At 50.2% G+C, this 20,050-nt stretch overlaps 1 protein-coding gene across 4 annotated transcripts in view; it reads right to left on the minus strand.

The window, feature by feature from the left end:
- Positions 1-20,050, minus strand: part of DNM2 (dynamin 2) — a 752,889-nt gene that overhangs the window by 394,642 nt on the left and 338,197 nt on the right. For all 4 annotated transcript variants that reach the window (XM_085600673.1, XM_085600674.1, XM_085600670.1 and 1 more), the window contains exon 11: positions 18,927-19,013. In XM_085600673.1, the coding sequence (XP_085456799.1) occupies positions 18,927-19,013 (87 nt within the window). The remainder of the gene's footprint in view (positions 1-18,926; positions 19,014-20,050) is intronic.

Below are 20,050 nucleotides of genomic sequence, written 5' to 3' on the forward strand. Positions count from 1 at the left end.
TTAATGTGCTGAGAAGTGTGATACCAAACTTTCCAGTTTTCAGTAAAGCCATTATGGTACTGTGGAGTTCAAAATAAACTCCCAGCCCCATATATCCTTAATGGCATTACTGCACTTAAAATGTCTTGGCTTAGACACTGTAGGGGAACAGGGCTCATGCACCTGTACGCTCACCACTGGTATAGTGCACCCAGCTAAAGGGGTGGCCGACCTATGCCAGTGGTTTATAGGCATGGCACACAGGGATCTGTGCCATGTCGACTCTTCACTATGTTCTGCACCAAAACAAGCAGCCTGCAAAGGCAGTGTGTGTGTGTGTGTAAAGGTACAGGGCCTCTAAGGGTGGCACAATAAGTGCTGCAGGCCTTCCATGGCAACAGTGCCCTTGGTACCTGTGGTACCATTTACAAGCGACTGACCTGTGGCCAAGGAGTGCCAATTGGGTTTTGTCTTCAATGCATTTTAGGGAAAGAACATAGGCCCTGGGTACCTGTTTGGCAGGAACCCAGGGCAAACTCAGTCTAAGTAGTTTAGAAAAAAGTGGGGGCAACCATACAAAAAGACTGCACTTTCTTACACTGAGCTACTCCATAAGTTAAATTACTATTCTTTCCGTGCTACTAATGCGTTAGTATTTCGAACATAGATCTCAACTATAATCCCATTTTCAAAGAGGTGTACTATTTATGAGTGAATTAGCCTCTACGCTGACACATGACCGCTGATGATGTATGTGTTATGTAGTGCTTTGCGACAGTCTATACTGTTCAATGAGACTTCACTCCAAAGTGATGGCTGAGTATAGTTGTATTTTACGATATACTGACCACTTTCTTAAACCTCTCTATTTTGCAATAAATTCATCTGTTCACTAAGACCTCTCTCCGGGGTGATAGCTCAGTGGAATAATGTGTAGCACGGTTTCCACTTTTTCGTAGGAACTGTTCGTTTGCTGGGCAACATAAAAGTTGGGATGATGCTAAACTGATTCCATGCACCCCCTCAGGATGTGTTGGCGTATAGACCAACTAGTTCGTGCCACTATAAGCACCTCTAAACCTAGTAAGATAGCAAATTTTTTGGGCAACTTCAGAACATGACAACTCTAACCTCCCATGAATCGTGGTAACAGATCTAAAACCCTTCGCTCAGTCACAGATATAAAAGAAATACACAAAGGGGCGTTTTTAATATTTGTTGAACCGTTGCGATTATTGCATAAAATGTATGTGCTGCAAAGACGGACAGAAGCAGACAAATGTGATTAGCACTATGAGGACAGTGAAAATAATTAACAATTCCAACATCGTGCTAATGAAGTGTGTATATATGCATGCATATAAATACTGGGTATAGTGTATTCCTGCTTTTGCATGCCCTAAACAAGATGTCTAGGGCGGGTGTTCTGCCAAGTATCCCCTACCGGATTATCTAAATGCCCATTACCTGAAGGCAAGGTATGTAGGTCCCCATTATGGTCACATGTTAAACATCCCTCCTTGCAGAGGGTAAACTGGAATCAGCTGTGCTTAAGTGTCAACGATCTCGATGACCTCGCAATGACAGCAGAGTGCTCCTCTAATTAGAGTACGGAAATGCCCATGTATTTATAACAATAGCATTCATGCTTCTGTGCCGAGGCTACGGCCAAGCTGACATTGTTTACTGTCTCTGTGATAGCACTGCCACCTTATGGACGAAAAATAAACAACATTTGCACAATCTATGTTCCAGCCTTGTACCAAATGTTGAGGGGTCGTGAAAGTGTACTTAAGCAGTGGAATTGTAAGCAAAGTGAATTCAAATAAACTAATCTGCACTGTCATGTAAACAAATGTGTGTCAAAAGTCAGTGTGTGGAAAAAGTAGGCAACTTTAGAACGCGTACATGTAAAATGGCAGTGCTGCCCTCCCCCGGGCCTAACCTAGTCACGCGATAAGTGGATTACAACAGACTGACGTTTCTGCTGACACCTTTCTCCAGGCAGAAGAATAATTTTAGTAGTGATTTATGACACAGTGGCCTGTCCACTAAGACCGCTCTACTGGGGATGTGTTGTAGTTGTTTGTGTAAAACTGACGTCTGTACTAAAACCTCTTTCCGGGTTGATGAATGGTGGTGTTGTGGTTTGCGATAGACTAGCCTGTATGGTTACACATTTTACTTTGGTCATTAGCGGTTTAGAAGAGACAGGACTATCCGCTGAGAACTCTCGCCAGGGTGATAAGTTAGTGAAGTAGTTGATAAGTTTACAGGGAGCTCTCTGCTGTACGCCTCTCACCTGTCCCCTTTTCTTATTTTAAAATATTTAACTGGTATTTTACTAAGTATATTGAAGTTTACTTTGATGGATGATGTCATCAATTATTTCATTTGAGATGATGTCAGTGAATTCACTGGCCATGTCATGGGTGATGTAATATGTGAGGCCACAAGCAGCGCACTGAAAGGGGGCATAAGTTCGCACAGGTAACTAGAACTGCTGAGTTTCTAAGGTTTCTAAGGTACCTAACTATAACCTACCTGTGACCTTTGTTTTTTTTTTTTGTGAATTTCAGTGTTTCTTTTAATGTAAACTGTACTACAAGTGGACACATAAGTTCAATTTACTAATATACATTTTCACAAGTTTATAAATGCATTTTATTCACACATTCTTAATACATATTTTAAAATAATAAATTAATCAAATTAAGGTGAAGTAACTATTGTAGGGCCTCATTTAGATCTTGGCAGATCTGGTCCTGCTGTCACCTTTCCAACTGTATCTCTATCCGCCTACATGGTGGCTGTATTTAGATGTTGACGGGTCTATGGACGAAAGAACGTCTGACTTAATCAGGATTGTTCGCCCACGTTGACTGCATCATAGGCAAAAGCGGTAGTCTGAGGGAGTCCTGCCAAGCTAATCCCTATGTGCCTACCTTGAGTTGGCAGAATCTAGGGAAATGAGGTAAAAATGTACCTTTTTTTTTTTTTTTTTTTACGGTTTCCTACTTCCGTTTCCATCTCGAACACCACTGTCCAGGTCTTTTCTTTGCTGCTTCTACTTCACCACAACACCAAACAACTCAGTTGTCGCCAAGATCCAAGGTAAGCTTCTTTTACAATTGTCTCACTATGAATCATATGTTGAAAATTGCTGTAGCCGTGTGTATTTTCAAAAGGTAAAAATGAACACACCTGTATTGACATGTTTAAAAAAAATTGTTGTTGTGGTGCTTCTGGGTGCTGTGCTTGTGATGCCTGTGGGTGTGCATTCAGTAGTGTGTATGGAGTAGTTTCTTTTCTGTAACTCCAGTTCTGTAGTAGGGGTATCTCTGTTATAGTCATAATCTAGTGAATAGTCCCGCCCATGTGCGTGGACCCCGGAGCAATAAAAAATAATCTCTAAAAGGTGACAAATCATGCAGACCTGCATACACCTTTAAGAGAGAATTTAATTTAAAGACAGATAATGCAGCCTATACCCACAGGCTACACTGTCCAGTACTTCAACTAGAATTCCACCAACATCCACAAACAGCACTGCCTATCTAGTTTTTCTCCACATAGGAAAAAACCCTGCCTCTACCAGCAAAAGCCTCTGGAATGATAGAGAGGAAGGAGTGGACAGACAAGCCCCATAGGCTGCCATTATGTGGCTTAGAACAGGATACTGTGCCTTTAAGAAAACTTTCCAGATCTTTCCCCAGTATCCCAGAATGCCCAGCAGGTCCCATTTACTTTCAGTTCTTTTTGAAGGCGTAGCACGCAAGACCTGTAGCATTCTTCATATGAATAAATATCTCTCCACCGGGGAGGAGGGCGGGCGCTTATGACTATAACAGAGATACCCCTACTACAGAACTGGAGTTACAGAAAAGAAACTACTCCTTCTGTAGTAGGGGATCTCTGTGTATAGTCATAATCTAGTGAATAGAATGGCAAGCCCATCCCCACACAACAGCAGCGGTGGAGAACAAACAAGACAAACCCACTACTGTGCGAACAAATTTCGCAGCGAAGCCTGCCCAAACTGAGCATCTGCCCTGGCATCCGAGTCCAGACAGTAATGCGCAGCAAAGGTATGGACCGACTTCCAAGTGGCTGCCTTGCAGATTTCCGCAATAGGAACATTACGCAGCAAAGCCGTCGTGGCAGCTTTGCCCCTGGTGGAATGAGCCTTAGGTTTACCCCCTAAGGTCTTATTAGCCTTTTGATAACACAATTGTATGCAGGACACAATCCACCTAGAAATGGACTGCTTAGAGGTCGCAAGACCAGTCCTGACTGATCCATAATTAACAAACAATTGGCCAGACCTACGAATATCCTTGGTCTTATCCAGATAAAATTTCAACACCCTCCGAACATCCAGGGAATGGAGAGACCTTTCCGCTGGCGAAGAGGGATTCTGAAAGAACGTAGGTAAAGTTATGGTCTGGTTGACATGAAAATCAGAGATAACCTTAGGAAGAAATTTAGGGTGAGTACGCATCACAACCTTAGCAGCATGAAACACAGTATAAGGTTCTTGACAACATAATGCCTGAAGTTCACTCACCCTGCGGGCCGATGTAATGGCCACTAGGAACGCCGCCTTCCAGGATAGGTGCTGCAATGAAGCCTTGTGAATGGGTTCAAAAGGCTCCTTCATCAGTCTGGACAGCACCACATTCAAGTCCCAGGAAGGCGAGGGAAGTCTGACGGGAGGAAACACTTTCTTCAAGCTTTCCAAAAAATCCTTGACCACAGGGATCTGAAAGAAGGAAGTCTGTGAAGGGCATTTCCTATAAGCAGTCAAAGCAGCCAGATGAACCTTAATGGAATGGAAATTAAGGCCCGACTGCGCCAGATGTAAAAGGTATGGAAGGATGACCTCTTCCTTACATGTTGTCGGATCAAAGTTCTTGGACTTACACCAGATACAGAACCTCTTCCACTTGTAAGCATAGGATGTCCCAGTGGAAGGTCGTTTAGACTCCTTCAGAATGTCCATACAATCGTCTGGTAGATTCAGATGGCCATATTGCACTATTTCAGGAGCCACTCCGCCAAACTCAAAGACGAGAGGTTGGGGTGCACCATCCGCCCCCCGAACTTCGTGAGAAGGTCCGGCCTGCACGGCAACCGCATGTGAGGAAGGAGAGACCGGTGAAGAAGGTCCGTGAACCACCACTGCCTGGGCCACTCCGGGGCGATCAGGATCATCCGTGCCCTGGACTGGGACAGCTTGATGAGCACCGCCGGAATCAGGGGAATGGGTGGAAAAGCGTACAGAAAGCTGTTCGACCAATCGATCCATAGCGCATTCCCCAGCGTCCCCCGCTGGTAGTACCTGGATGCGAAGTCTCGGCATTTGCTGTTTTCGGCGGTGGCGAACAGATCTACGTCTGGAGTCCCCCACCTTGCAAAGACTTCTCCTAGTACTTCGTCGTTTATGACCCATTCGTGGTTTTCCTGAATCAGCCTGCTCAAGGCGTCCGCCTGAGCATTCTGCACCGCTGGCAGATGCGTGGCCGTAATAGTCAGTCCTCGGGCCAGCAGCCAGCGCCAGATCGCCTGCGCCTCCTGCGACAGAGTGTGCGATCTCGACCCCCCCTGCTTGTTGAGGTAATACATCGTGGTTGTATTGTCCGTCTGTATCAGCAGCGAGTTGGTCTGGAAGGACGGAAGGAAGGCCTTCAGTGCCAGGAAGACAGATCTGAGTTCCAGGAAATTGATGTGGTACGTCGATTCCAAAGGAGACCACTTTCCTTGAATCTGTAAGTCCCCGGAATGCGCTCCCCAGCCCTGGAGAGAAGTATCCGTCACTACACTCGCCGTGGGAATGTCCTTGTGGAAGGGAACCCCCTTGAGGAGGTTTTCCGCCGAACACCACCACTTCAGAGACTGAAGAGCATGCAGCGACAGTCGTATCTTGTCGTCCCAAGAGCCTGTCCTCTGATCCCACTGATCCTCCAAGCACTCCTGCAGTGGTCTCATGTGTAGCCGTGCGTGAGGCGTGAGGAAGATACAGGAGGCCATCGATCCCAGTAGAGAAGACACCTTCCTCACTGTCGTCGATGGAGCAGTCCTGAGGTCCTGAGCCTTCCGAAGGAGTGATAACCGTCTCTCCTCCGAAGGAGACACGCTTGCTGACCGCGTATCGATGGAGGCCCCCAGGTACTGTATGCACTGGACCGGAGTCGTGACCGATTTGGACATGTTGACGTGTAACCCCAGTTTGTGCAAGAGAGCGCACGTCCAGCGGAAGTGATCTTGCGCTTCCGAGAAGGATGAAGCCTTGATCAGCCAATCGTCCAGATACGGGTAGACAAACACCTTGTTCCTCCGCAGGTGTGCCGCCACCACCGCCATGCACTTCGAGAAGGTCCTGGGTGCAGACTTTAGCCCGAATGGCAGTACTGTGTATTGATAGTGATTGGCGCCGACTTGGAATCGCAGGAACTTCCTGTGTTTCCGTGCTATGGGCACATGGAAGTACGCATCCTGTAGATCTATGGCACAGAGCCAGTCCCCCCCGTTGCAGCTGAGGGTAAATCTGGTGCAACGATAGCATGCGAAACTTCTCTCTGCGAATCCATTTGTTTGCCTGTCGCAAATCCAGAATGGGCCTGAACTCGTTCTTGTCCTTCTTGCGAACGAGGAAGAACCGAGAGTACAGACCTCTTCCCCTTTGAGACAGAGGTACCTCTTCTACCGCCTTCTTTCTCAACAAGATGTCTGCCTCCGCCTGGAGCTCTCTCAGCTGGAATCGAGAGCTGACCGGCGGAATCGCAGGAGGCGGGCTGATAAACCGAAGACTGTATCCATTGCAAACAATATTCAGCACCCACTTATCCTGAGTAATTTTTCTCCACTCTGCCGGAAAAAATTGAATGCTTCCCCCCACTGGAGTGGGTAACGGTTGAGGGGGAAGTAGCCGCTCAGGGCCGAGACCCGGCCGGGCCCTTGGTAGTGGTAGTAGCCTGCTGGCCTCCTCTACCCCTCTGGCGCTTCTGGAAGGGCTTGCGGAACTGCTGCTGTTGTTGCTGCTGCTGTCCCGAACCCTGCCCACGCCCTCTGCCCGAAGACCCAAACCGCCTCTGGAACGGGCGCTTCTTCTTCACGGCCTTTTCCAACCCGACGGCCGTCAGGGTTTCCGCCTCCGCCTTCATGCTGGCCATCTCATCATCCGCATGTTTCCCAAACAGGGTTTCCCCCGAGAAGGGCAGGTTGGCCACTCTTTGCTGCGCCTCTGGCTTGAGGGACGTCAGGCGCAGCCACGAATGCCGCCTCTGGTGGACGCCATGACAGTAGGCGTGGGCGGCCAACAAGGATACATCCGCCGCTGCGCCGATCACCTGATTAGAGACCAGCATGCCTTCGCGCACTGTCTCCAAGAAGTCCTCCTTCTTGTCTCGGGGCAGCAGGTCCGCATACTGCTGCAGGGACTCCCACAGGGCCCGGTCGTAACGGCCCAACAAAGCCCCTGCACTCGCCGCCTTCATGGTGGTGGCGGCGGTCCCACACACCTTCCTGCCCGCAGAATCCAGCCAGCGGCTTTCCTTGTCAGGCGGGACCGTCGATGAAGGGGCGGTCGCATGTTGTTTCCTCGCCGCCGTCACGATGACCGAATCCGGCTTCGGGTCCACCCTCAAAAAGGTAGGGTCCGACTCCGGGGCCCTATACTTTTTCATGAGCCTGGAGGGGCGGCCTTCGTCACCGCGGGAGTGAGGAACAGCTCCAACGCGGGTTCCACCAGTCCTGGTACAAGAGGCAGTAGAGGGCGAGACAGATGTTTCTTATGAAGTGTCTCGAATATCACGGACGTCGCGGGTGTTGGAACCGTCACCGTGATACTCAATTTTGCTGCCCCTCTCAACAGCACCTCTTGGAAAGAGACCAAATCGTCCACCGGAGACACCCTAGTCCCCGGCGAGTCCGACAGCGTCGGGGAAAAGTCTCTGGTCGAGGAGCGCGTGTGCGACCTGGACCTGTGCCTCCTACGGCGTCGTCCTGAGTCCGACGATGACCGCCCACGGCTCCGTGATCTTCTCCTCCTGAGAGAGCGGGAGCGCGACCTCTTCGGCTTCGGTCTGCCCGCCGGTCTAACCGGTCCCGGCGACCGCGGGCGTCGTGGTTTCGGAGTCCCCTGCGGCGGAGTCGGGTACCTCGGAAGGGAAACCGACCGCGGGGGAACCGCCGGCGGTCCCACTGGAGTGCGTGGCAATGACCGAGGTGGGGGCGGCGGAGGCAGTGTCCGCGGCTGTGGAGGCGGTGGAGGCGGTGGAGGTGGAGGCGGCGGTGGTGGAGGCGGAGTCGGAGGAGGTGGGAGAGGAGGCGGTGACGTAGGCATCCGAGGAGGCGTATACACCACAGAGTACACCGATCCCGGTGACACTCTTCCTCGACGGCGACCTGCGCCTCGACGGCGACCTGCGCCTCGACGGCGATCTCTTTGACCTCGAGCGTCTCGACGTCGATCTCCTCTTCGGCGGCGACGTCGACCGTCTCCTCTTCATCGACGGTGATCTCCCCTAGACGGCGAGCGCCGACGCCGGGTCCGATCTCGACGCCGACTGCTGGACGGAGCCGTAGACGGCGGCGTCGCCGACGATGCCGATGTAGTCGACGGCGGCCTATTCAGGTCCCTCGACGTCGATCGTCGACGCCGCTTCTCCCCAGAGCCCTGGGGAGACGGCGAACAGATGGTGGTCATCCTCCTCGCCGTCGACGGGGAGTGGGAGCGCTTACTGGTCTTCCTGCCCCTGGGGAGCCCCCCAGAGGCCTCAGTATGGGCCAAATCAGCCCCTCCAGACCCACCTGGTGCCTTCAGTCTTCTCTCCTCCAGAACTTGAAGCCTGATTTTCATTCTGTCCCTCAGGGTCCTGGCTGAGAACGAGTGGCAGATATCACAGTCTTCAGGCACGTGGGACTGGGGAAGGCAACCTATACACACCTCGTGTGGATCAGTTTTAGCCTTCTTTCTACCACATTCCGGGCACTTGTCGAAAAAGCCAGGCATGTTGACAGTACCAGCTACTAAGCACTTGAAAAGTGACAAAAATTGACAAAATCTCCAATGAACCCTTGAAAAGGGGAGAGCTCAATGCTCCAGGGTCCTGCTAGCAGGAGCCGGAAAAAAGAACTGGAAGTAAATTGGACCTGCTGGGCATTCTGGGATACTGGGGAAAGTTCTGGAAATCTGGAAAGTTTTCTTAAAGGCACAGTATCCTGTTCTAAGCCACATAATGGCAGCCTATGGGGCTTGTCTGTCCACTCCTTCCTCTCTATCATTCCAGAGGCTTTTGCTGGTAGAGGCAGGGTTTTTTCCTATGTGGAGAAAAACTAGACAGGCAGTGCTGTTTGTGGATGTTGGTGGAATTCTAGTTGAAGTACTGGACAGTGTAGCCTGTGGGTATAGGCTGCATTATCTGTCTTTAAATTAAATTCTCTCTTAAAGGTGGATGCATGTCTGCATGATTTGACACCTTAAGAGATTATTTTTTATTGCTCCGGGGTCCACGCACATGGGCGGGACTATTCACTAGATTATGACTATACACAGAGATCCCCTACTACAGAAATGTTGTATACCATGCAATATGCAACATAAAGGGGCATAACATTACCTACATATGTTTTTTTGAGCAAACAACACGTGTATTAACACATTAATCACCAGTCTCCACTCCAGTCTCCAGTCCCACCAGGGACTCCCTCGGTAAGCAACCACCGCTACTTTGCCACTGGATTCAAGTTAGCCTGGCTGATGAGGGTTATGAACCCGAAACCAGTCCCAGGATGCTTGTTTCCGGTCCAGGGAAGACATGGCTTGGCAGTTCAGGCTGGACTGTTCCCATGAGGCACAGGGTCAGACTGATTAGAATATGGCCATGTCTGAACTGGGGTGGTGGAGTGAGCTAAAGAATGATGATGGATTAAACCCAGATCAGTTGACTGGGGGTGAGTGTTTGATTTGCTCAAACGCTCCTTCCATCATCCCCTTTGGTACCGCTTTGACAACAGCAGCATAATGAATATGCTACTTACCAGTATGCATCTGTTCTTGGCATGTAGGGCTGCTGACATTCATATCTGTGCATAGATCGCCGCCTAGTGTTGGGTCCGGATGATTGCACGTTGTTGTCCTGGAAGAGTCTTCGAAGTATCCTGGGATAGGTGACTCCTCCCCTGGACTACAGTGCGCATGGGCATCCTCTCCATCCTCAGATTGTTTTTCGCCATTGTGGCAGTGATGGAGTAGATACAGAAAGTGATGACCATGCTTTACAGTAATCCTGAGAGCTGCAGCTGCTACAGGCGCCGGGGAGGAGGGAGGGCGATATGAATGTCAGCAGCCCTACATGCCAAGAACAGATGCATACTGGTAAGTAGCATATTCAGTTCGAGGCATGTGGGCTGCTGAATTCATATCTGTGCATAGAATACATAGCAGTGCCCTCTATTAGCGGCGGCTACCAGTGCCAGCTGCAGCGGTCTGAAAAAGAGTTTTGAGAACAGCCTGTCCTACAGCTGCCTGCTGTTTTGATTGTACATCTACACAATAGTGTTTGGTAAATGTATGTGTAGTGGACCAGGTGGCTGCTCTACATATATTATGCAAAGGAATGTTTCCTAGGAAAGCCATGGAGGCCCCTAACTTACGTGTTGAGTGGGCTCGTGGGGGAATCGTTAAAGTGCGTTTAGCCTTTTGATAGCAAATTTGAATACATTTAACGATCCATCTGGCTATACCTGCTTTGGAGATAGCGTTACCTTTGTGGTGTGGGGCAAAGGCAACGAAAAGTTGTTGTGTTTTCCTAAAGGGTTTGGTCCTGTCGATATAATACATGAGGGCCCTCTTTACATCTAGGGTATGGAGTGCCCTTTCAGCTACAGTCTGTGGGTTTTGAAAGAAAACCGGCAGTTCAATAGTCTGATTCATGTGGAACTGCGATACCACCTTGGGCATGAACTTGGGGTTGGTACGTAGTACGACCCTGTTGGCGTGAACTTGTATAAATGGCTCTTGGACGGTTAGTGCCTGGAGTTCACTAACTCTTCGTAAAGAAGTTATCGCTACTAGGAAAGCTACTTTCCAGGTAAGGAATTGAATCTCGCATGAGTGTAGAGGTTCAAAGGGTGGACCCATCAGGCGTGTGAGGACCAAGTTGAGGTTCCACATTGGGGCTGGTGGGTGGCTAGGAGGAATGACTCGTTTGAGTCCTTCCAAGAATGCTTTGATGGCAGGCACTCTGAATAGAGAGAGGTGCTGCCTGGTCTGTAGATCGGCGGATATTGCGGTCAAATGGACACGTATAGAGGTGTACGCCAGATTGCATCGGTAGAGGTGTAATAGGTAACAAATAATGTTTTGGATGGATGCGTCTAGCGGGTTGATGTCATTATTATTGCAATAAATGACGAACCTCTTCCATTTGGCTGCATAGCAAGCTCTGGTAGTGGGTCTCCTGGCCTCCTTAATGATGTCCATACAGTCAGGTGGCAGGTTGAGGTAGCCAAACTCTAGGACTTCAGGAGCCAGATTGCCAGGTTCAGCTGTTGCGGATCTGGGTGCTGAACCTCTCCATGGTTCTGCGTCAAATGCTCGGGTTTGACCCGCAGCCGTTGATGCGGCACCACGGAGTGTTCGAGAAAGGTGGTGTACCACGGCTGGCGTGCCCACGTTGGAGCAACCAGGATGAGTGTCAGAGAGTGTTGTCTGAGTTTGCATGCCACCAGCGGTATTAGTGGTGCTGGGGGAAAAGCGTACACAAATCTGCCGGACCAGTTCATCCATATCGCATTGCCCTGCGACTGCGGATGTGGGAACCTGGCGGCAAAGCTTTGGCATTTTGCGTTTTCGCTTGTGGCGAATAGGTCTATGTCTGGATGACCCCACTGCTGGAAGTACGGTTGGAGAACTGATGGGTGTAACTCCCACTCGTGCATCTGGTGGCTGTGTCTGCTGAGCAGATTCGCCATCTGGTTGTCCTTGCCGGGGAGGTGTTCCGCCATGAGGAACATGTTCCTCTGAATGGCCCACTTCCACATGCTCTGAGCCAGATAAGACAACTGTGGAGAGTGTGTTCCTCCCTGCTTTTGTATGTAGTACATGGCGGTCATGATGTCCGTCCGGATCAACACGACTTTGTTGCACAAGTGTACTTTGAATGCTTTCATTGCTAGGAAGATTGCCATCAGTTCCAGAAGGTTGATGTGCATCTTCTTTTGTTGTATTGTCCATAGTCCCTGCACTGTGTAACTGAGTACATGAGCTCCCCATCCCTGGAGAGACGCGTCCGCTGTCAGTATTATTTGTGGAACAGGCTCTTGGAACGGTCGGCCCTTGCAAAGGTTTTGTGGATTCCACCAATGCAGAGAGTTTTATGCCCGACCGCTCACCAACACTAGGTCTTTCAACTGTCCTTGAGCCTGATTCCACTGACGTGCTAAGCACTCCTGGAGCGGGCGCATATGTAGTCTCGCGTGTGGGACTATGAAAATGCAGGAGGCCATCATGCCTATCAACTGCATGAACACTCGCGCGGGCAGGAAGTGTTGTGGTTTGAACTTGGAAATCAGCATCTGTATGCTGTTGATTCTCACTAAATTTGGCTGAGCTGTGGCCGCCAGAGTGTCTATGGTCACACCTAGGTACTGTTGTACGTGTGCAGGCTGGAGATGGGACTTTGGGTAATTTAGTGAGAACCCCAAACTGTGAAGGAGGTGAATGGTGCGGGATATGTGGCTGGCACATTGTTGGGCTGACTTTGCTTGAATGAGCCAGTCGTCCAGGTAAGGGTAGACGTGTATGTGCTGCCTCCGCAGATGTGCCGCTACAGTAGCTAGGCACTTTGTGAAAACCCTGGGTGCTGTTGTCACGCCGAAGGGAAGGACTTTGAACTGGTAGTGCTGCCCCTGAACAGTGAACCTGAGGTATTTTTTGTGTGAGGGGTGAATGGGTATGTGGAAATACGCATCTTTGAGGTCCAGTGTGGCCAGGAAGTCTCCCTGCTTGAGCAGCGGGAGGACTTGCTGTAAAGTGAGCATGTGAAAATGCTCGGAGAGAATGTACCGGTTTAGGGGTCTCAGGTCTAATATAGGTCTGAGCGACCCATCCTTTTTTGGTATTAAAAAGTACAGGGAGTACACCCCCGTACCTTGCTCGTGGACAGGTACTACCTCTATTGCACCTTTTAGTAGCATACTTTGCACCTCCTGCTGTAAGAGCGTTAAGTGCTCTGAGGACATAGGACGGTTTTTTGGAGGTATTGTGGGTGGAGTTGAGGTTAATTCTAGGCAGTAACCGTATTTGACAATATCTTTGACCCACCTGTCCGTGGTGATGGAGTTCCACGTGGACAGGAACCTTTGTAGCCTTCCCCCGACAGGTGTTATGTGGTCGGGAAGAAGGGAGAGGGCGTCACTGCTTGTTCTTGGGGGAGGACCTGGTGTTGCCGTAGCCGCGTCCTCTGCCCTTTGTGCTGGAGCCACGATATCCACCCCGGGTGTTTTTGTCGTAGGTGCTCTGTGTGTTGCCCTTGTTGTAGGTTTGCTGTGACCCCTGTCCTCTACCTGCTCCTCTATTGCCGGGGCGACGAAAGGAGCCACTCCGAAAGGTCTGCGTTTGTAGAGCCCCCATGGACTTTGCAGTGTCCGTGTCTTTTTTTATTTTCTCTAGGGTGGTGTCAACCTCCGGCCCGAATAAGTAGTCGGGGTTGACAGGTTGGTTGAGGATGTTATTTTGTACCTCAGGTTTGAATCCGGAGATTCGCAACCAGGCATGTCGTCGCAACAGGACGCTAGTGTTTATGGCTCTGGCAGCTGTATCCGCGGCATCCAGTGCACACTTAATGGATGCATTTGTGAGGAGCTGTCCCTCCCTGATGAGGATCTCTGCACCTTCTTTGTATTGGTCAGGGAGATGTTGGAGTAGTTGTTCTAATGTGTCGTAGTGTGCTCGATCGTAGCGAGCGAGGAGCGCCTGAGTATTGGCAATACGCCATATGTTAGCCGCCTGTGCGGCAACCCGTTTGCCGGAGGTCTCTAGCACCTTGGACTCTTTGTCCGGGGGAGGAGCATCACCTGTTGTTTGCGAGTGTGCCCTCTTGCGAGCATTCGCAACTACAATTGAATCCAGAGGTAACTGGCCTCTAATGTAGGTGGGGTCCCCAGGCGCCGATCTGTATTTTTTGTCGATCCTGGGGTTTATTACTCTTGCCCTGGTGGGTTCCTTGAAGATGTCCTTTGCTGGTTTGAGGACACCCTTCAACATAGGCAGAGTTTTAATGTTCCTTTCTGAGGATGCGAAAGTGTCCATGAGAAAGTCGTCCTCTACGGTGTCAGAGTGAAGTTGCACCCCATGATTGGCCGCAGCACGTTCAATTAAGGCGTTGAACGCGGCAGTGTCCTCTGTGGGAGATGTTTTTGCTCCATAGAGTTGCGGGTCCTGTGCATCTATAGGTGCACCGGAGTCGACAGGGTCATCCCAAGCTTGATCAGGGTCCTGTTGGCCTTGAGGGTCCATCTCTCCGGGGTAGGGGACGTGGTCACCCATGTAGTCCTCCAAAACATCTGTGTCGGAGTGTGTGGGAGAGAAGGACAGTGGATCCTGGTAGGGGGAATGGAGAGGTTCGTAAAGAACCGGTTCCGAAACCACTGGCAACTTTCTTTTAAGTGGGATCCGGAAGGAGTCCAAAGCTGGCTCTGAAGTTATTCTCCTTTTGTGGAGCAGCATCCTGCCGGTGTCGGCGTCGATGATATGTGACGGAGATGTCTCCGCAGGAGAACGTTCGGCAGGCGTGATCGTGGTGTGGGTGACCCGTGTCCTGATGTGGAACAGTTTCGGGGCCGTGGATGGCGGCAGGCCAAAAGTAATGTTGGCCGGTGCCGAAGAGGCTGTTGGAGCTTTTATTGGCTCAGAGCCCGATGTGTCCTGGAGGACTGTTTTGTGTTTGGTGCGTTGCGCAGCAACGGGCCGCACCTGGAGCGCCATCGATTCCTTTGCGCCGACCGGTTCCGTAGAAGCGGGCGTGGACTTTTTCGGCGCCGGTGAGTCATCGAGTCGAGGGGCGGTAATGGCCGTCGACGTCTTCGATGAGTGTGCCTTTGGTGGTGCTGTCGAAGCGGTGTGAGACGCAGCAGGCAGTTTGACCTTTGGGGGTCGGAGTCGATTGCGTCGGTGCCGGGAGCCGAGTAGGTTTGGTGGCACCGAAGGTCTTCTTCCGTATGTCGACGCCGACGTCGGCCGTTGCAAGCTCGGCACCGAAGTCTCGATTGGTGCGCTCGGTGCCGATGGGTTTTGCTGGCGTCGAAGGTGTGGTGGGCGTCGATCCGACCAGCGCTACTTTCGGTTTCGGTTTCAGTTGAACCAATACAGCTTTCGGTTTCGAAGAAGGGAAACCAGCTGGTTTGGGTATAAATGGCTGCCGCTGAATGTCCGAGGCCGGGCCAGAGGGCGGGGCCGAAGAACTGCGGGATAGGTCTTGGGTAAGGCCCGAAGGCGATCCCTCGATCGGAGCCATAGACTGGCGCACTGGGATGTCCTCAGTCTGTACGGGTAGGCCTTGCTCGTCATCGGAGCTACTCTCTTCGGCCCCTAAGGCCTCATTGTAGTCTCCTACCTCGGTGTCGTCTTCGTCTCTGCGAAAGAGGCTTTCTTCAACGTCTTCCGAGCCGGAGTCGTGTTCGGAAACGGGGCTGGAGGGTAGGTTCTCCAAGTCTTCGACATCTTCGGTCTCAGCGCTGAAGATGTCGGCCGGGGCCGGTGCCGCTTGCTGCGCTTCGAGTCTTGCTGCTCGTCGATTCCGGAGAGTCTTCTTGGATCGGAATCGGGCACAGGCCATACATGTAGATTCGTCGTGATCCGGTGAAAGGCATTTGTTGCACACCGGATGGACGTCGATGTGGGGATATTTCGCATTACATACCGGACACCGCTTGAATGGTGTCCTCGATTCCATCGTCGATGACTGGTCGATGGTCGGGTAGGAAGCGAAAAAGTTGGTTCTGGAAGTTAGTAAACTAACAAGATACTATCGATACCGATCGGGAACAGTACCGACGCGAACTAAAGGCCTTTTGGCCTAGAAAAAGTTTTTCCTAACTTGAGTCAAGATAAGCACATCCGAACCCAATGGCGGAAAAAAACAATCTGAGGATGGAGAGGATGCCCATGCACACTGTAGTCCAGGGGAGGAGTCACCTATCCCAGGATACTTCGAAGACTCTTCCAGGACAACAACGTGCAATCATCCGGACCCAACACTAGGCGGCGATCTATGCACAGATATGAATTCAGCAGCCCACATGCCTCGAACCAGGGAGATCTAAACCCGCTCGGCACAAACCCACAGGCCTGAAAGCGACGCAGTACTATTAGGCAGCAGAGGAGTCCGCCGTGTAAATGAAGGTAAGCCGCTTACGCAACAGAATACTGTCTAATGATGCAAAGAGCTGTTCAGCTAGCCCACATCTAAATAAGGCGAGAGGGACTCTATCAGCTCGACTGAATACTTGAAACCACTGCTATGGATGGCCAGCTGTAGTCCTGTCAAGATCTAAATCCGGCTCATGTAGTTTTTCTATAAATGCAATGCACCAAGTCTTTTTTTTATTCATTTGATCGATCTGTGATTCCGTTCCCAATCAAAAGCAAACATTCAATACTAAAACACCACATTTTATACAAACATATGCTATTGCAGTTTTTATAAGTTAACCACTGCCTGTGTGTGGGTGTGAGTGGCTGTGTGAGTGACTGTGTGGATGTGAGTGGCTATATGGGTGTGCAAGTGGCTGTGAGGGCGGTTGGGTGGGTTTGTGGGTCTGTGAATGGATGGGTGAGTAGCTGTATGTGTGGGAGTGGCTGTGGGGGGAGTGTGACTGGGGGGAGTGTGACTGGGGGGAGTGTGACTGGGGGAGTGTGACTGGGGGAGTGTGACTGGGGGAGTGTATGAGCAGTTATGTGAGTCTGAGTGGCTGTATGGGTGTGTAAATGGTTGTATGGGCAGGTGTGTGATTGGGAGTGGCTGCGGGAGTAGTTTTGAGGGTCTGCGAGTGGGTGCGTGGGCCTGCGAGTGGGTGCGTGGGCCTGCAAGTGGGTGCGTGGGCCTGCAAGTGTGTGCGTGGGCCTGCAAGTGGGTGCGTGGGCCTGCAAGTGGGTGCGTGGGCCTGCAAGTGGGTGCGTGGGCCTGCAAGTGGGTGCGTGGGCCTGCAAGTGGGTGCGTGGGCCTGCAAGTGGGTGCGTGGGCCTGCAAGTGGGTGCGTGGGCCTGCAAGTGGGTAGTTGTATGGGTCTGAGCAGTTGTGTGGGTCTGAGCGAGCGGTTATGTGGGTCTGAGCGAGCGGTTGTGCGGGTCTGAGCGAGCGGTTGTGCGGGTCTGAGCGAGCGGTAGTGCGGGTCTGAGCGAGCGGTAGTGCGGGTCTGAGCGAGCGGTAGTGCGGGTCTGAGCGAGCGGTAGTGTGGGTCTGAGCGAGCGGTAGTGTGGGTCTGAGCGAGCGGTAGTGTGGGTCTGAGCGAGCGGTAGTGTGGGTCTGAGCGAGCGGTAGTGTGGGTCTGAGCGAGCGGTAGTGTGGGTCTGAGCGAGCGGTAGTGTGGGTCTGAGCGAGCGGTAGTGTGGGTCTGAGCGAGCGGTAGTGTGGGTCTGAGCGAGCGGTAGTGTGGGTCTGAGCGAGCGGTAGTGTGGGTCTGAGCGAGCGGTAGTGTGGGTCTGAGCGAGCGGTAGTGTGGGTCTGAGCGAGCGGTAGTGTGGGTCTGAGCGAGCGGTAGTGTGGGTCTGAGCGAGCGGTAGTGTGGGTCTGAGCGAGCGGTTGTGTGGGTCTGAGCGAGCGGTTGTGTGGGTCTGAGCGAGCGGTTGTGTGGGTCTGAGCGAGCGGTTGTGTGGGTCTGAGCGAGCGGCTTGGCTGTATGGGTGCCTGAGTGGCTGCATGGATGTGTGGACCCTTGTTCTCTCAAAAACAAAAACAACAATTAAGACAATTTTCTTGCCTACGAGCGATCCCTCAAAGCCCCACCATCAGTCCCATGGGGTCAGGGTAGATCTACCCTGACCCCTTCTATTACTTTTACATTATATTTTTTCCCCTGGGAACTGAGTCCTGATGTACAAAATGGTGGCCACAATTTTGTTCTCAGGTTGCGGGCCAGCCAAGCACAGCACCACTGTTTGCACATGTATTTGCCTCTCTAGATATACCGAAACATTTTTACTTAAGTAACTCAAAACTACCGAACAGATTTACACCAAATTCCAAAAAGCACTTTTTGGACCAAGATCTAGTTTTTTGAGCCAAATTTGGTGTAATTCTATTCAACGGTTAGGACTGCAGTCATGTCTAAAATTCCAATGGAAAATTGCATGTGGAAAATGTGCTTTGGGTCCCCCCTTTTTCTCTGCCCCCTACTAGACAGATCACCCCAAAACTTTACAGGCAGCAGCTGAAGTGAACTGCAAGCTAGTTTTGAAAATTATGAAGATTCGTCAGAGGGCATCAAACTTATTAGCAAAACAAAAACACTCTTTCTATGGAAAGTAGGCCCTAACTAACTACCTACTGGCAAACGCCGGTAGGTAACTAACACACACACACAACTTTTGGCAATACATAGATATAAATATATTTGGTGTCTATGCCCTATGATCCAACCAGGTGATTATTCAGACAACAGAATTCTTAAGCTATTCACTAAAAACTTTACATATAATTAATGCAAAAGTAAAACCATTGTCTCTTCATTACAATCTTGAAAAAGGTCCCCTTGATATTGGGAGGACCTTTTTGATTGCCAGTTTTAGCCAAAGGTGAAGCGACTGGTAGAATCAGCAGGTGCCCAGAATTTGCAATGAGCTCATTATCCACATCCACGCTGCAAAAGCTCAAGTAGCTTTCTCTCTATTCAGGGCATGCCACAGCAAAACACAAAAAACTCCTGTACAATCTAGCATATTATACCTGGTCCTTGGTTTTCCCTTCTCGTTCTCGGATGTGTGTAGTGACAATTCGCTCGCTCTCCTCTCGTAACCTAGGGTAGGGGGACAACTGCCACCCAAGAGAAAACAAAAGTGCAGATTGAGGGTATTTCATTAAGTGTGCGAGGGGCTTCACAAGTCACCAAGTATTTCAAATAAGCGATTTAACTTCAGAAAAAAAGAAGCATCCACTACACACCCATAAGTTGTTAATAGTGAAAGACAGATCATAAAAGGGTCGGAAAAACAAGCGCAGTCCAGAGGAAGAAACAGTACGGTACAAGAATAGGCTACTCAGAGCCACTAAATTAGCAACAATTACATATAATTGAACTTGCACCCAACACAAATGCAGCATTGTGAAAGCACGCTTGCACATGCCATCAACTAAACTTCAAAGGAAATTTTAAAACATTGTAATGTATGTGCAACTTTAGTGAGTAACATTAAAATGGAACGGTGTCACAGGGACACAGGCGGCTTAAGGTCCAACAGAGAAAAGTTCCATACCCCAATAGGATCAATAAGATAGGACAATGTTTCTTTCGTTTGCACCCACAAAATGGCAGCTCAAATCCCCTTTATATAGAAGCTAAATTCAGGAATTAGCCCATAAAAGCAGCTTTCTGCACAGACCGAAAGCGGGTTATTTGCATATGCTTTTTGACACCGTAAACCTTGAGCATACATGTCAAAGTCTTGTGCCCAAACCACTGCCTTCTAGTTCTCTCCAAAAAAACAAAAACAATGCACCATTATCTACACAAATCAGACTTCTGTAAGAAATTAGAGGCAAATTATCTAATGGTAAGGCTAACTTCACAAATGGGTGTGGAAACACAAACACAGGAAAAGTGTTTGCACAAACAACAAATATGAGCTGGTGGTAAAAAGAAATTTCCGACATTTAAGTGAACCATCAATACCACCAACATTATGCATACAGGCTTCTCAAAGTCCTACAGATGACCATGCCATTTCAGAGTACCTGCAGACTTCTATGTCAGACTTTCAAGCTTTCATCTTTGAAACAAGAAAATGCAGTATGTGTAGGCCTTGTATTTTACACGTCACCACCATTCCTTTTTTGTTTTCTTTGCCTAGGAG

The sequence above is a fragment of the Triturus cristatus genome, chromosome 4_2 (assembly GCF_964204655.1).
Source record: "Triturus cristatus chromosome 4_2, aTriCri1.1, whole genome shotgun sequence".
In the NCBI taxonomy this organism is placed as follows: domain Eukaryota; kingdom Metazoa; phylum Chordata; class Amphibia; order Caudata; family Salamandridae; genus Triturus; species Triturus cristatus.